The 16,657-nt window shown below is 55.0% G+C and overlaps 1 protein-coding gene across 8 annotated transcripts in view; it reads left to right on the top strand.

The window, feature by feature from the left end:
* The first annotated feature begins 1,599 nt into the window (after positions 1–1,599).
* STRA6 (signaling receptor and transporter of retinol STRA6) overlaps positions 1,600–16,657 on the top strand; it is a 32,945-nt gene continuing 17,887 nt past the window's right edge. Inside the window, exons 1-4 of one of the 8 annotated variants that reach the window (XM_005560059.4) lie at positions 1,600–1,697; positions 11,614–11,744; positions 16,076–16,142; positions 16,472–16,557. In XM_005560059.4, coding sequence (XP_005560116.3) covers positions 11,632–11,744; positions 16,076–16,142; positions 16,472–16,557 — 266 coding nt within the window. In that variant the 5' untranslated portion in view covers positions 1,600–1,697; positions 11,614–11,631. Of the gene's footprint in view, positions 1,698–10,698; positions 10,886–11,029; positions 11,195–11,421; positions 11,471–11,582; positions 11,745–16,075; positions 16,143–16,471; positions 16,558–16,657 lie in introns of those variants that run through there. The other 7 variants (XM_065548174.1, XM_065548173.1, XM_065548176.1 and 4 more) reach the window with 7 other exon arrangements.

Genomic DNA, 16,657 nt, shown 5'->3' with positions numbered 1-16,657 from the left:
CTGGACCTTCAGCACCCAGTCCCCCGCAGCAGCCTCTCTTCCCCTGCAGGGGAACGTCACCCCAGGCCCACCTTCCACTCCCTTCAAGTCCACAGTGCCAGAGGCCCACAGGGTGACAGGATCACAGGCTCAGACCAGCAAAGGGAAGGATGGCAGCCAGTCCCCCTCCATCGCACAGATGGGAAAACTGGAGCCCCGAGCACGGAGGGGCTGCAGGGGCCGGGGGAAACCTTCCCCATCGCCCTCTGAAGGTTGGCTGGAAATCACCAACAAGAGGCAGGTGAATAGGAGGAGAGGCGTACACAGGAGCTTTCCCAATAAGGACCCAGAGATACAGGGAAAATTGTCCATTTTTATGCTGAGTTTCAAGGACATATGGACAGCTGTGTAGCGATATGATTGGTCAAAAATGATAATGATGTAATGTAATAGACCGAGTGGGGACACCCAGCAAGGCCTGTCTGTCTGGATTTCTCCTGGCCTCTCTGAGCATGCATTTCTTCCTTCCGGGTGTGGGCATGGGAAGGACTCTGGAGTGGAGGTCTGGCCTGCGATCAAACAAGGTAGGCCTGAGACTTTCTGCATTTCTTTTCTTTTTTTTTTTTTTTTTTTTTTTGAGACAGGGTCTCACTCTCGCCCAGACTGGCGTGCAGTGGAGCAGTCTTGGCTCACTGTAACCTCCACCTTCCAGGCTCAAGCATTCTCCTGCCTGAACCTCCCAAGTAGCTGGGATTACAGGTGTGCACCACTACCGCCTGGCTAATTTTTGTGTTTTTAATAGAGACGGGGTTTCATCATGTCAGCCATGCTGGTCTCGAACTCCTGACCTCAAATGATACACCCATCTCGGCCTCCCAAAGTGCTGGGATTACAAGTGTGAGCCACCGTGTCCCACCTAGGCCTGAGAACTTCTTTGAGGCCCGTTTTTACACAGAAATTGGGGAAAGTTAGAGTCTGTAGGCTTTATGGCTGGCCTTGGGGAAAAGGGGTTTTGATTTCTATGACCCGCCTGCAGGAGGAGGGATTCTCATTTCTACATCTGTCCTCGGGGGAGAACGGGTCTGAGAGACAGGAGGGCAGGAGACAGCTCGGTCACTTTTGCTTCGGAGGCTTTCATTTTGGGGTGTTATTTTCTGAGTTCCAACAGGCTGCATTTGTGGTCACTCAGCCAATAAGTAGTAAAGACAAAATTAGAAGCCTAGTCTCTTCCTTCCACCGAGGGGCCTGGCTACTTTGAAGCTTTCTGTCATGAGTAGTAACTGTGATCCTTTCTGTCACGCCAGTGCCATCGGATAACACACTTTTCCTCTCTTGGCCTCCTGCTCCGGGCTCCAGCACCAAGCACTGTCAGGAGAGTCTTGGGCCATCCCTCAAGTCCTTTTGCTCTGACCTCCAGCTGAGGAGGAGCTGGAGGAGGGGAGCTAGGGCAGCATCAGTGATCCCTGGGCTTGCCCTGACAGCCCCCCTCTACCAGCCTTGCCTTGGAGGGGCTAAAGTTCCTGGTCTGGCAGGAGGGAGAGGGTAGCCTTACTGCTCAGCAGCACTGACCTTTGCCTTCATGTGCCCAGTTGCTTGGCTGCTGCACCAGGCTCTGAAGGCACAAACCCCTGAGACGGTGTCCAAGCCCAGGGCCCTGTAGACTGCGGATCCTGAGACCAGCACCACTCGTCCTGCAGCACTGGGGACAGACAGGGCAGGTAAGGTGGGAAAGAGGGCAGGAGATGGCAGGGGCAGCATGGAGTCAGCACAAGACAAGGCCCAAGATCAGAGATTTAGGCATGGCCTGGGCTAGCTTAGAAAAGGTACTGCCTAAAACCTTTAAGAGGAGAGATGCAAACCTCACAGCCAGACTGGGGAGTGGGGAGCAAAACAAGGAGCAGGAGAGAGAAACCAAAAGGAAACAACAGAGAGCGTGATAGAGAGAAACACAGAGTTAGACAGAGAAAGAAGGAGGAGAGACAGAAGGAAAGTAGAGAGAGACAGAAGGAAAGGAGGGAGACTGAGTCAGACACAGAGAGGATGAAACAGAGTGGCATATGAGGGACAGGCAGAGACTGATGGACAGGGGCAGAAAGGCAGACAGGAGGACAAACAGATAAAAAAAGAGAAAGGGGCCGAGCACTGTGGCTCATGCCTGTAATCCCAGCACTTTGGGAGGCCGAGGTGGGCAGATCACCTGAGATCAGGAGTTCGAGACTAGCCTGACCAACATGGAGAAACCTCGTATCTACTAAAAATACAAAAAAATTTAACTGGGCACGGTGGTGCATGCCTGTAATCCCAGCTACTCAGTAGGCTGAAGCAGGAGAATCGCTTGAACCTGGGAGGCAGAGGTTGCAGTGGGCCGCGATAGCACCATTGCACTTCAGCCTGGGCAATAAGAGCGAAACTCCGTTTCAAAAAAAAAAAAAAAAAAAGAAAAAGAAAAAAAGAAAAAGAAAAAGAAAGAAAGAGAGAAATAAAGAAGCCAGGAGCAGATATTGACAGACAGACCCAGCAGTGGGCAGGGGTTCTGCTGTGTTATCAGACAAAGCATTGAGAGGTGTGTCTCAATCCTGCCATTTGGCTTAATCAACACTGGGGGCCTTCCCTCAATCCCAGGAGTCTCCCAACCATACAATGAAACAGAGTCCAAGCTCTAGGAAGGGATGTTCTTGGGGGAAAAGCAGTGAGGTAGGGGTGTGGGGGGTGTGTGTATGTGTGTGTGTGTGTGTGTGTGTGTGTGTGTGTGGTAGTGGTGGTGGGGAATCTCTGGCAAAGCTTTCCCTAGGTCAGTCACTGACCCTGGCACATCATGTGGCCTCTCTGGGCTTAAGTTTTTTTTGGACGTGATGGAGTCTGGGGTACAGCAGGAGTCTCCTTCAGCCTTATAACCTGGCCTTAGCTAAGGCTCTGTCTTTGCCGCTAACTTACTGCTCTATTCTACTTAACTCATGACTTCTATCTCGTAGTCCAAGATGGCTGCCTGAGATCCAGCTATCACAACTGTTTTTCAGCCAGCTAGAAGGAGGAGGGGTAAAGAAAACACCTCTCTTTTTAAGAACACAACCTGGGAATTACGCTCAACACTCTTTTTCCAAGTCACTGGCCAATACTTAGTCTAAGGGCTACATCTAGCTTCAAGGGAGACTGGGAAATGTGCAGTACTGCGCTGGGGACGGAATCAATTTCACACAGCTCAGTGATGCCTTCACAGATCCTTACTCATAGCAGGCTTATTTAAAAAGAATTACACATGCAATATGAGTTTTAAAATATACATTTCAAACAAGTGAAAAATCCTCCTTCATTCTCCAAAATTCATCCCTCCCCCAAGTGTGACCACTGTGAACAGTTTGCTGTGTGTCTGCCAGATTCACTTTTTATGTATACACACATACATACACATATGTCTACCTAGTTAAAGAAGCATAAAATGAGATCACGATTTATGTATTGTTCAGCAACTTGCTTTCTTGGTTACTGTTACTTGGCGATATGTCTTGGAGGTTCTGCCACGTCAGTCCACAGAGAATTACCTCATTCTTTTTAACAGCAAAATAGTACTTCAGTGTGTCAATTTATCAGCATTTAGGGATGGATATTGGGGTTGTTGCCAATTATTTTTGCCATTACAAACGGCTTTGGGAATTTTGTCTCCATATACATGCACACAGACATTCCTTGGGAATGGATTCCTAAAAGTGTGCCAAAGGTTAATTTTCTCTTTATGTGGGTTTAACCCTTTGGAACTAAAAATCCTTTTCTCCATGGACAAGATGGTGATCACATCCAAGCTGGCTGGCTGCTTCCCTGTCTCGGCTTGAGCTGCTCTCTCTCCCTCTCCCTGCCTCCCACTGGGCAGGCCTGGCTCTGGCATCACCGCCCTTATTAGTCCTCTCTTCCAGGGTCTTTCACTATCATTGGAAGCCAATCTTACATACAAAAGCCTGTGGTCCCACATTTTTATAGGTGGCACTCCCTTTCTCCTTCAAGGAAGAAGAGACCGCCTCTCCAGGGCCCTTCTCCTGAGAATTTAGGGCCCTGCTTCTTGGCCCGGCCTTTATCTACTCCCTCCCCGCCCTGCTTGCCACAGCACCTAGTTGGAGCACCCACTGAGCGCCATTTCCTTCCCCAGTCTTGTCTGCATCCCTGCAGGATGCCCCCTCTAGGAAGGGGAAGGAGGGCAGGGTGAGCCTGTGCTCAGGTGAGGGGCGATGCAGTCGACTGTCCTGCAGCCTTGGAGGGTGCAGGCATGTACTTGGGGCAAAGAGCAGGACTCCAGAACGCCAGCCTGTCTGTGAGGAGTGAGAAATAGAAGAGAGAGCTCCGAGGGGGCCTTTTTCACTTCCCCCAGGAATAGATCATATCTGGAATTCCATCCCTGAAGCCCCGACTCCCCTTAGCATGGTCAGGGCCCTCAGCCCAGCTAGGCAGCAGGATGCGGATCCGGTTATTAAAAGCTGAGCTGGTGGTTCCCCTCCAGCAATTCATCAGGCAGTGGCCCCCTGGGAGTGATAGATGGGGACAAATGGGTGTAAGTAGGGGGTTCCTCAGCTTCTCTAAGGCCACATCTGGGGAAACTCAGCCATCAAAGCCCTGTGCAGGCTTCTCCACTGAGAAGCCTGAGGGCCAAGGAGATCAAGTTTCGAGCAAATGGTTTGGGGGTGTGGAGAGGCTCTACCACTGGAGACAAGCTGCCCTGTGTGTTGTGTGGGGCCCCAGCCCCTGCTCTGTGCCTGAGCTGGAGAGGGGGGTGGGGTGGGCTCCTCTGATCCTGGAATCAGGGGCAGGAGGTCTGTGAGGGCAGGAGGAGGGGCACAGCCAGACTGGGGAAGCGGGGAGCTGTCTTCCGGGAGGAGCAGATCAAGCACCTTTTAAAGCAGGTGCTGGGGCCACTGCTCAGGGCCAACCGCCGAGACCGCACAACCAGCCATCCCTCTAGGATCCCAGCCTAGCTGGAGCCGGGCTCAGAGAAGGAGGCCCTGTGTTGGGAGCATCCTGCTTGCCTGGAGGGACAAGTTTCCAGGAGTGATCAATAAAGGAAAGGAAAGAGACAAGGAAGGGAGAGGTCAGGAGAGCGCCTGGTTGGAGGTAGGCTGGAGCCAAGCCTGGGAGGCCAGATGGGATTGGAACAGGTCAGGGAACAGGGAGAAGGCACATGGGGTGAGGAGTGGGGAGTGAGCAGGAATCAGGGCCTCGGAGCAGGAAGTGAGCAGAGTGATGGGCTGGAGCAATTCTGATGAATAAGGTCGGAGACCTGGGGAGGGCTGCCCTCAGGGGACACTGGGGGGCTAGCAGGAGCTCCAAAAGGCCGTGAGACATTTGCAGAGTCCTGTCTGAGTTGGATCTGACTGCCTGTGAGCAAGAGGTTGGTGGAGAGCCCTGTCCTGTGGTCAGCAGCAGAACAAGGAGAGAGAAGTCAGGGGATCTGCCCAGCAGTCAACGTCCTCAGTGAAGAAGGAGGGCAGCACAAAGCCTACATCCCAAGGACACACCATAGTGACAACACTCCAGGGAGGAACGTGCTGGGAACGGGGAATGTGGGGCTCTTATAGCTGGGGAATCTTCATGGCCTTGTGTCTAGTCCTCTGAAGGCAGGAAACCCTCTGTTGCATATTGATGTTAACAGCCTCTTCTTGATTGCCTCCCATGATGGGGCCCTCACTACTCTGTTAGAGTACGAAGGCTACCTTTGTCCTGAGCTGAAATCTGCCTTCCCTCCTCCAGGTCAGTACTAGCCTAGCTCTCTGGGAGGGAAAGAACATGCTGCTCCCCTGGAACAGCCGGCTACCCTCCTCCTCCTCACCAGTGTCCATTGTCATACGAGAGCCTGGTCTAAATCCTTTATGTTATGATGATGCTGTTGGTGAGGGGGGCATGAGAACTGCAGGAAGGGAACATCAGCTGGTGCTTCTGACCCTCCCACATGGCAGGGGAGGAAGGAGGTAGAGAGACAGGAGGTAGACAGCCACATCCATACTCTTCCCACCGTGAGCACGGCAGCCAACGACACTGCCTTCCAGCCCACTGGGTAGAGTCAGACTTGGTCTGGTGTCAGAATTAAGCACGTGTGTGTGCGAGGGGCTGTTGGATGTGTATGTGTGAGTGTGCTGCGCCACTGAGGGCACACCCCGAGCTCACGGGCCCGCATGAGGTTGACTTTCTTGGCTGTTTATTCATGGACTCTCAAGGTGACTGGGCTGCACAGGTAGGCACAGGGGCCATCCCCCAACTCCTGGACTGAAGCTCCTCTCTTGGGCATTCTCTTCTGTGCTGTGGGAGTTGGGGGTGTTCCTGAGGTTTGAGTGTCATAGAACTATTGGGTTTGCTGTAGGACTCAGAGATGGGAGGGTGGAGAGCAACAGGAGTCTCCAGGCTTTCTGCAAATGCTCACAGGCTTTTGAACATCTTGTTCCAATCTGTGGTTGATTTGCCGGAGTTTGAGTGTCCTGAGGTGTTGTAGTGGTTCTCATGTGTTACTGAAGGTCTGGGGGTCCTTCGGGGCAATACTGAGGTTGGAGGGGTTCTTATGGCATTACTGAAACTCAGGAATGTTGCTGAGATTCTGGAGGTGCTCTGGGAGATCTGGGAGTCCTTGAGGGGATGTTTCTGAGGTTCTGGGGATGCTGCTGGCCTTCCCCATTCCTTCTGGCCTGCTGTTAGCTTCTTCTAAGCTTAGCACTTTGCCCTTTGAGGATTTGATAATCACAGGCTGCCGAAGGCATGCACGTGGGCCTCTGTTTCTGGATGCAAAAATTCCTCAGGTTTAATCAACTTGAACAAAAACATGAGAGGAAGGAAGCCCTGTCCCAAGGCCTTCATGGGCCAGCTCCAACCTGAGGGGCGTAGCAGCTCTGTGCCAAGCCCAAATGGCAGATGACCTTCATTGGCTCAGAGTCCAGAAGCTTTTTGGGACCTCCTCCCATATTGAGCAGGGCTTAGCCACCCGCCAATCTGTGCCCAGCTGGGAGTCCTGCTGGCTTGAGCTGCTCCTTGGATACTGGCATCAGCCTCATCTGAGTGCCACGTGGGCTCATGCTGGCCACAGCAAGGCAGCCCTGCCCTGACCCCTATGCTGCTCTCTCCTTGTCTCTCAGACTTCCCTTCTTGGCACTCCTGAGACACGTGTAAATTCATTCTTGCTATCATTCCAGATCTTCCATGGCTTCAGTTCCCTGCTCCAGGCCCCCTCCTCCAGGGAGCCTGCAAAACTGCACAAGCCATCTCCTCCTTTCCCTCCCTGCTCCTCAGTCTTTGGCAGTTCTGTCTTTTGAGCACTTTTGCTCTCCAGCCTGCCCTCTCCTGAGGGCAGGGCTGGACCTTCCTGGGTATCAGTGCCCCTTTAAAGCCAGCTCCAGAGGGCAGGCCCTTGACTCTGCTGCCCAGGCTTTCGGAGAAATTCTTCAGGGGCACATCATTACCATCCTTCTCTTCCTAACACTTTTTGCCTCCTGCCATCTGCCCAGGTAGCATCTTTCCTAATAGCTCAGAGCCAAGCCTCCCATTTTGCAGATGGGAGCTCCAAGCGATTCTAGCCCCAAGCTGAGGAGGTACCTTGGGCTCAAGAAGTGGGCTCACCTTGCAGCTTGAGCCACACGGCTACCCGCTATCCGTGGATCTTCAACCCAGCCTGCCCCTCTGCCCCCACCAGACTGGGCAGGGCAGCTGGGGGCCAGGAGGGGGCAGGTGGGAAGCAATGGGGTCACCTAGGAAGTCACAACCACTCTCTGTGAGCTTCTTGTTACAACTGGTTGCTGGTGTACAGGGAGGGGTGCCTTGAGGGGAGAGTTCACAATGAGAATCTCCAGGCTGGATTTGATAGAGGCCAGTGAGATTCATAGAAGGGAAAAGACTCACTCAAGGCCACATAGCCAGTCCCAGGGTTCAAATCCAGCTAGGTGGCCTCCCCAACCAGGCGTTCTCCACTGCCATGCAGAAACCTGGCCCTTACCTCTGGACCTTCCAGCTCTGCCCTGGCCAAAGTACCGGGCACAAGGCTGCCCTCTGCCTGCCAGGCCCACGCCAGGGGAGAAGGACGAAGCTCACCATTTCCTCCCCTCTGCTTAGGGCCTCCTTTGGTGGCCTCTGTGTCTCCCCATGAGGAGGGAGGTGGTATTGTTGGCACTGGGTTCTCCGTGGGGGGCGGGGAAGGGACTGTGCCTGGGCTCGGCTGGGGTCCCTTTCTGCCAGCCTATCTGCAGCCCCTGGGTGGATGGAGGCTCCTTCGGGCAACCTGATTGCCTTTCCTCAGTACCTGATATGGTTTGGATGTGTGTCCCCTCCAAATCTCACGTTGAAAGTGACCCCCAATGTTGGAAGTGGAGTCTGGTGTGTGGTGTTTGGGTCATTGTGGAGAATCCCTCCTGAATGGCTTGGTGCCCTCCCTGCGGTAATGAGGGAGTTCTCGCTCTATCAGTTCATGTGAGAGCTGGCTATTGGTAAGCGCCTGGCATCTCTCCTGCTCCCTCTCTCGCCAAGTGTCCTGCCTGACCCCCCTTCACCTTCCATCACGATTGTAGGTTTCCTGAGGCCCTCCCCAGAAGCCGATGCGGGTGCCGTGCTGCTTCCTGCACAGCCTGCAGAACTGTGAGCCACATAAACTCCCTTTCCCTATAAGTTACCCAGAGTCAGGCTTTCCTTTAGATCAACGCAAAACAGATGACCCCAGTGCCCAACTGGTACCTCCCTCTCTCCCCTCAGGTATCAGCGACATACCACCTTCCCAGTGAGGCCTTCCCTGACCACCTCGTCTCAAACAGCCAACTCCCGTCTGTCTCTCTTCTCTTCCCCCACTTCACTTCCCCTCTGGTGTCGTGTCCCTCAAGCCCTACCATACATCAGGTTCCATTTGGTGCAGGGCTTGACTCATCTTGCTCACTGCCAAACCAGCCTGGGGAAGGCAGAGTTAGGCTTCTTCCAAGGAAGAGGATGGTTTCTTTCTTTTTTTTTTTTTTTTTTTTGAGATGGAGTTTCCCTCTTTTGTCCAGGCTGGAGTGCAATGGCAAGATCTTGGCTCACTGCAACCTCCGCACCCCCCCACCCCGGGTTCAAGCCATTCTCCTGCCTCAGCCTTCCTAGTAGCTGGGATTACAGGTGCATACCAGCACGCCCGGCTAATTTTTTGTATTTTTAGTTGAGACGGGGTTTCGCCATGTTGGCCAGGCTGGGTCTCCAACTCCTGACCTCAGGTGATCCACCCGCCTCGGCCTCCCAAAGTGCTAGGATTACAAGTGTAAGCCACCACACCTGGCCAAAGGGCATGGTTTCTGATAGGCAAGGATGTCTAACCCCAGACACCGCTGCCTTGTAGAGGGAGTGGGCTCCCTGTCTGGAACTGGACTCCCATGGTTGGAGGTGGATTTAAAATCAGATGTGAGTTGGTTGCTCCCTAAGGTAAGAGTCTGAGACCCCTGAGCAGGGAAGGGCTTGCTGGGCTCTGGTGTGGGCACGGGGGCTCTGGGAAGCCCAGCTGGTGAACCTCAGGGCACAGCAGCAGCCTGTATAGGACAGGCCCACTAATGAACACTGACCGCCAGAACAAGCAATGGCTTTGCCGAGCTCAGTTTCTAAAGTCCCTCTTACCCAAGGGCCAGGCGCTGTGCATCAGGGGAAGGCAGGAGGAGGGAACGCAGGGATAGAGTCCCGCCCTCCAGAAGCTCACACCCGTGCCTGGAAGGCAAGTTTCCCGCATCCCTGGGATCAGAAGGGCCAGTGTGGGTTCCTGCATTACATCAAATAAAGCTCAGGTTCAGCCCTGAGTCAGCAGGCGCTGATATCTCTGTGGGATGGTGGAGAGCAACAGAACCCTCTTCCTGCCAGAAGGGCCATTTGGAAAGAATGGGGAGGAACTCAGGCTAGCAGCGTGCTCAGCCCCTAATCCTTTCCTGTGGGCTTGGGAAGTTGAATGACAGCCTCCTCCAGGATTTCAAGCCCTGTTTACTCTGAGACTTCACCCTTGCTGTTTCCTCTGTGGGGATCACACTTCTCCCCACCCCCATCCCCATCCTGAGCCTGCCACCCTCTGCTCAGCTGACTTCCCTGCCCTTCAGATCACCATGGAAAGGTTATTTTCTTCAGAGTCTCCCCCTACTCCCAAATACTCTTGGGCTAAATTTGGTTTCCCATGGTAGAGACCAGCTCAGCCTGTGTTTCCCTTTGTACCCCTCAGATTTTGGAGGGGATTTAGTTATCTGGCCGTGTTCCCCGTGAACTGTAATGTCTCCTGCCTCAGGGCTCAGGACAGTGCTGGCACATACTGGGTGTTCAATAAATTTAAGTTAAAAGACTAAATGAATAATGTCTTTTTAAAAAAGCTGTTGAATGACTGTCTTAGCTGATAGGGTCAAAGCCCAAGACCCTTGTAGGGTATTGGAAGGACAGAGACCCTCACAGTTTCAGGGGCCTAAACCTCCATCAGGGACTGTGGCCTGAGAACTGCTTTCTACCTTCTTCTGCCTCTCGCCCCTCCCTTCAGGCTGGGGCACGGGTCCTGCTCCTGGGGAGGGAGAATGAGGAGGAGCCCTCCTCCCTGGCCCAGACCTTGCCTTGCTCACCCTCAACCTCACTCCAGGAGGAGCAGAAGGCAGGCGGGGCTCCTCTTGCCTACCCGTGGGTCTGGTTTGTGTTTAAAGAGCTAATTTCCGCCTTGTGGGGGTGAGTTATCTCCTTGTGAAATCAAGTTGTAGGAACAAAAAGGGTTTTACCAGTGAGACACATGTTGCCTCCTTCATGGAAACCCTAGGAGAAGGAACGGACAGATTCCCCTTCCCTGCCTCCGCCCCAGCCCAGCCCCAGCAGTTGGTCTCCCTCGGTTGTTGCTGCAATGCTGGTCTCCTGTCTGTGTGGGGCACTGCAGATGTGGCGGGCAGGGGCGTGGGAGCTCTGGGGCAGGCGCTGAAGGCAGGTATGTGTGTGAAGTCAGGTGCGGGGGTGGGGGTGGCTCCTGGCCACACCCTTGCAGCGCTCAGGCCGCCAATGGTGCTGGGGCCTCCTCCCCCAGGAGGGGGGCTTTGTCAAGGATTATGGTGTGTTTCCATCACCGAGGCCCAAAGGGGCCAGAAAGGGGCAGGCTGAGGCTGGGGGAGGGGAAGGGAGCCCAGCTGGGAGGGCCCAGGCAGGCAGTGCGGAGCTGGCTGTGGCCTGCCTACCCTTTCATCTCTGCAACTCCTTCCTCCCTGGGCCTCCCTTCTGGTGTGTCTGTGGGTCTGTCTAGGTGGGCTTGGGAAGAGGGAAGGAAGGGGCGTCTCTCTAGGCAGCTCGGACTGGACAAGCCTTCTTTGAAAATGGTCCTTTGAACAAACGCCTGCTGGTGGTTGGTCAGACAGACAGATGCGCCAGCAGGAGCCCCGGGGCCCCAAGGGGACAGCTATCTCTGCAGGACCGGTGCGATGGGCGGGAAGGGAGGAGGGGACACGAGAGGCCCTGTCCTCCTCCTGTGCCAGCTTGCTCAGGCCCTCAGTCCCAGACGGGCTTTTCCCAGAGAGCTAAAGTAAGAAAGTAACCTTCAGGATTAAAGAGAAATGTTTCTTTGTTTGGGTTTTCCGTCTTTTTTTTTTTTTTTTTTTTTTTTTTCTATTTTAAGCCTCTTTTCACATCTGTAGTGGCTTTTCTTTCTCTCGCCTGGGGTCAAAGGAGGAGAAGGGCCGGAGAATGTCCTCCCAGCCAGCAGGGAACCAGACCTCCCCCGGGGCCACAGAGGACTACTCCTACGGCAGCTGGTACATCGATGAGCCCCAGGGCGGCGAGGAGCTCCAGCCAGAGGGGTAAGTGTGGAACCCCCCAAACTCATTCTGTCGGCCATCAGAATGGGCTGATGGCAGAGGTTGCAACTGGCCGGGGAGCAGCTCCTGGTCAGGGGCTGCTAGGTCTGGCTCTGCCACTTATTTGCTGTGAGACCTTGGGCAAGTCACAGCCTCTCTGGGGTTCATTCAGTCTCTGCTTCCGCTACATGAGAACAAGACCCCTCACCTTGCTGTTAAGATACCTAAGGCTGGTCACCTAAAAAGCACCTGTGTGATGTGTTAAAAATACAGATTCCTTTAGTGTTCCTTGCAGATTCAGATCCGCAAGGATGGCTCCCTGGGTGATTCTGGCCCATAGCCAGGATGGGGAAGCTGCTGGGAGCAGTTGAGGCAAGCAGACCTGCCTTCAAGGGGTTATTGGTCTCTGTGGTGAGCATTTGGGTGTGGTGTTTCCAAGTGTCAGGTTCTCTGGGCAGGCTGGGGGATTCGGTGAAGGCAGAGAACCAGAGGGAGAAATCGTGGGGAGAAGTCACTGAGCAAACAGCCACCTTTGTTGTCTTTGGATGGTCTCAGAGTATGAGGAGAGCCTATTCCCTTCAGCAAGAGTGCTCAGGCCAGCCCAGGCGAGGGTGGGAGCAGGGAGGCAGCCCGCCCCCGGGTGGCCTGAGAACCCGGCCACAGCTGCTTTGCCTGGGTCCATTCTACCGGGGTTTAGTCTGGGCACCCTGGTGGAGGAGCTGGACCCCTTCTGTGTTCCCCACCTCCTGCCAGGATGCCTTGCCTGGGTAGGACCCAGAGCCAGTTCTCCCCTGTTGTTCCCAGGCCTGGCCCCATCCCCTACCTCCCTGCTCTGTCTGAGGGTTTGGAGAAGTAGAAAGGTGAGGCTGGGGGTTGCCGAGCCAGATGTGTGCACATCTGTTCTCCATCAAAACCTGAAACTTGAGAAGGAAAAATCCTTGCGTGCCTCCCCAGGGGCTGGGGCTGCGGCCTGGCTGGGCTTGGGTCATCCAGCAGGGACAGAGGCTCCACCCAGGCCTCGGGGAAGGAGCTGTTGTGTGGAGGACTCAGGGTTCTGACCACCTGGAAAATAGCCTGCAGTCAGCAAGGGCGTGCGCCCCACTCATCCTGCCTGACTGACTGAGAGCCTGTGGGCTCCACATATCCCACTGTGTATGTGTGGGCTGCGAGGGACCAGAATGAGGAGAGGCCCAGGAACCCATGAGGATGGTTTGTGACCTAGGTGAAGGCTCTAATCTGAAGCTGTGTCCTTGGGAGCCTCAGGGCCCGGACACTGGCCGGGAGCCAGGTGCCTGTAGCTGTAGTGTGGTCTCAGAGTAAAGTTGTGTGTATGTCAGGCACTGGGTGATGGGGAGTCCAGTCCCTCATGTGGGTGACAGCTAGAAGATTCAGCTCCTTTCTCCCACTGCAGGGCATGGCACCCGTAAGAATAAAGAGATTTGTTTGAATCTACTTACTTAGCCAAACCAATTGAGCTGCCTGCCATCCCCCTTCCCCCGAAGTGGGAGCAGAAAATTAGGAGCTCAGGGGAATCCCGAGGAGATGAACTTGGGTTCACCTCTGTCTGTGAGTCAGACACCCTGGGGACATGTTGCTTCAGAGCTTTGAAGAGCTCTGGAGTGCCCGGTGCCCCAGCACTCTCAGGCTGGAGTTGGGGTGGATGAACACTGATGGCAGTGGAGTCAGCCACAGAAATTTCCTAAAATCCAGAACATTTAATGGTTCAAACATCCTCAGTGGCTTCCCGGGACCTCCCATGCTTGCTGTACCCTCATCTTACCTCACCGCTGGGCTGCAATCACACTGGAGGGCTTGACCAGCCCCAGCCACGCTGCCTGTTGCCTGCCCCTCTGCTTCCTCATGCACTTCCCTCCACCCGGAGCTGCCTTTTCCCCTTCTTTGCCTAAAGAGATGTTAACCATCTTTTATTTATTTATTTTTTGAGATGGAGTCTTACTCTTGTTGCCCAGGCTGGAGTGCAGTGGCGCGATCTTGGTTCACTGCAACCTCCGCTCCCCATTTCAAGGGATTCTTCTGCCTCATCCTCCCGAGTAGCTGGGATTACAGGTGCACACCACCACGCTCAGCTAATTTTTTTGTATTTTTAGTGGAGACGGGGCTTCACCATGTTGGCCAGGCTGGTCTCGAACTCTTGACCTTGGGAGATCTGCCAGCCTCGGTCTCCCAAAGTGCTGGGATTACAGGCGTGAGCCACTGCGCCCGGCCAGTAACCATCTTTTAAACTCCAGTCAGATGCCACCTCCTTTGGCCCCAAGTTCTCCCTCCTCTGCATCCTTCAGCACCTGCTGTGCCTGTCCCAGGATCAAGCTCACCACCCTCTCCAAGGTCTTTATGTCTGTGCCATCCTGTCTGTCCCATGGCACAAAACATGGGGCCACAAGCCACCAGCCAAACATTTGCTCATTTCTGTGCCACTTGAGATCCCCGTCTGGCCCCTCACACTGAGCTGAGAGGTCAGATGGGGACCTCAGGTGATACAGAAAGGGCCAGAGGCTCCCCCAGACAGGGCCCTGGAGGGCGTTTCTGGGGGTGGGAGTGGTTTGGGGTAAGGTCCATAGGAAAATGGTCAAACTACTCTAGGGACAGTTTTCCAAGTCCCTGCTGGGCCCAGATATACAGGTGGAGCAGGACCTAGTCATGTGGGGAGATGCAGGCTGAGAGGGAGGGCTGCCCCGTACACTGGAATGAGAGGCCTTGGAGCTGGAGGTGGGGAGCCTGAGACTGGAGCACCAACGGTGGGAACCTGCTCCCTGCATGGCAGCTACTCAGGACCCCACATCTACTTTGGGAAGAGGCTGGTCTCCTGGCCAAGAAGCTGTCCAGAGGTGACTTACTCTGCCTGCCCACCAAGTGGCTGGTTTCTTTCCCACCGCTCATCCGCTGGGATTTCCTGAGAGAAAGTGAGCAGGACAGACCGAGCTGACCCAGCAGAGGGTTCCAGGGATCTGTGCTCCCCCGGATAATGCGGCCTTGATGCCTCTCTTCATACAGTGGAGAGTGTGCTGGCGGGAGGCTGAGCCCTCTGGGCAAGCAGGGACTGGCCGCAGCCCAGGCTCCATCTCAGGCCCTCGCCCACCAGACCGCACTGGTCTCACCCATGCTGCCATCCTCCCTCTGGCTCTCCCAGGCCCAAGCTGGGAAAACCCGCAGCTCTACCGCTCCCCAGGGACCCAGTCCTGCCTGATCTCCCAGGGCCAGGGCCAGCCCTGAGCTCAGGACTCCTGCCTCACTCCCTTTCTCCACCACATGATTCTGCTGGGGAAGTGGAGGGTTTCATTGTCCTCAGTGACCCCTATCTCCCCCGTGGGTCTACCTCTGTGCTCAGCCAGGGTGACTGCAGGACCATTGCCAGGCCATAGAGAGCCTCTGTGGAATTAGAGAAAGGGATCCCCAGTTAGGTGCATTCAGTTCAGCGGGTGCTGGGTTTGGTGAGCAGGGTGGCCTGCTTGTTCCTTTGGCTGAGCATCTTTGTGCAGTGGGCAACCTGCATTGCTGTCCACGGAGGCTGTCGTTGAGAGGGAAGCAGGAAAAGAGACGGACCAGGGGAGATCATTTTAGTCACAGACCAACCTCAGATGGCAGTGAGTAGAGGGCAAATCATCGGGCCAAACCCTTGACTGCTTGACCCAGGTAGTGTGCTCAACCACAGTTCTGAGAAGAGGTCTGTGAGACCAGGAGCAGTCAGAGGGGCTTCCTGGAGAGGGGAGGCCTTGAAGGACAGGAAGCATCTGGGTGAGCAAGAATAAGTGCTCAGCCAGGCACAGTGGCTGACACCTGTAATCCCAGCACTTTGGGAGGCTGAGGCATGAGGATTGCTTGATCTCAGGAATCCAAGACCAGCCTGGGTGACATGATGAGGCCCTGTCTCTACTAAAAATACAGAAAAAAAAAATGCCATGCGTGGTGGTGCACACGGAGGATTGTTTGAGCCCAGGAGGCTGAGGCTGCAGTGAGCCGAGATCGCCACTGAAGTCCAGCTTCGGTGACAGAGCAAGACCCTGTCTCCAAAAAAAAAAAAAAAAAAAAGAATAAGTGATCAGGCTGAGCCGGTCCACTCTGCTGCCCCTGGGAGCTTCCCATCTCCTTTAGTCTTATAACCCCAGAGCTTGGCATAGGGCCGGCACATCACAGGAACATGAGGGCCCCAGAATGACCCTGAGAAGGTGGGACTGGGCAGGCTTGTGTAGGAGGGATCAGAGGGTTGAGGGAGGTAGTGGGTAAAGCCTCAGTGTGAACAGTCTTGAACCCCAGACCCATCTGCACACCCAGGGGGGCCTGACGCAGGCCTGAGCCAGCCTTCCTTTGCTCTGTAGGGAAGTGCCCTCCTGCCACACCAGCGTACCACCCGGCCTGTACCACGCCTGCCTGGCCTCGCTGTCAGTGAGTCCAACCCAAGTTGAACCTGGCTTGCAAAAGTTACTGCCAGCCTGGCCAGTGGGACCTGTGTTCCCGGTGGGGCTGGTGAAGGGGGGCCCTGGGAGATCCTGGGTGGGGGGAGCTATCTGGGAGTTCTCCCAGCCTGGGGGCCCAAACCAGGATGCAAGTCCAACCTCCCAGATGTCTGTCACCCCTTGACCAGTCCCCGAGATGCCACAGGAGTGTGCACTGGGCAGGTAGGGGATATCCCGGGGCCTGAGTCCAAGCCCTCAAACTCAGATCCTCAGGGGAGGCCTGAGCACCCCAAGCCCTCTTCTGTGCTCTCCTTTCAGATCCTTGTGCTGCTGCTCCTGGCCGTGCTGGTGAGGCGCCGCCAGCTCTGGCCTGACTGTGTGCGCGGCAGGCCCGGCCTGCCCAGGTTGGTGCCATGGTCTGGGCACCCCCACTCAGGGGGCGCAGCGGACAGGGTCACTCTGGGAGGGTGGGTGATTTGTTAGGTACCTAAAAGGTAGCTCTGG

The sequence above is a fragment of the Macaca fascicularis genome, chromosome 7 (assembly GCF_037993035.2).
Source record: "Macaca fascicularis isolate 582-1 chromosome 7, T2T-MFA8v1.1".
In the NCBI taxonomy this organism is placed as follows: Eukaryota; Metazoa; Chordata; class Mammalia; order Primates; family Cercopithecidae; genus Macaca; species Macaca fascicularis.
Note: the sequence above shows the minus strand (reverse complement) of the source record. Positions and strands in the feature narration are given on the sequence as shown.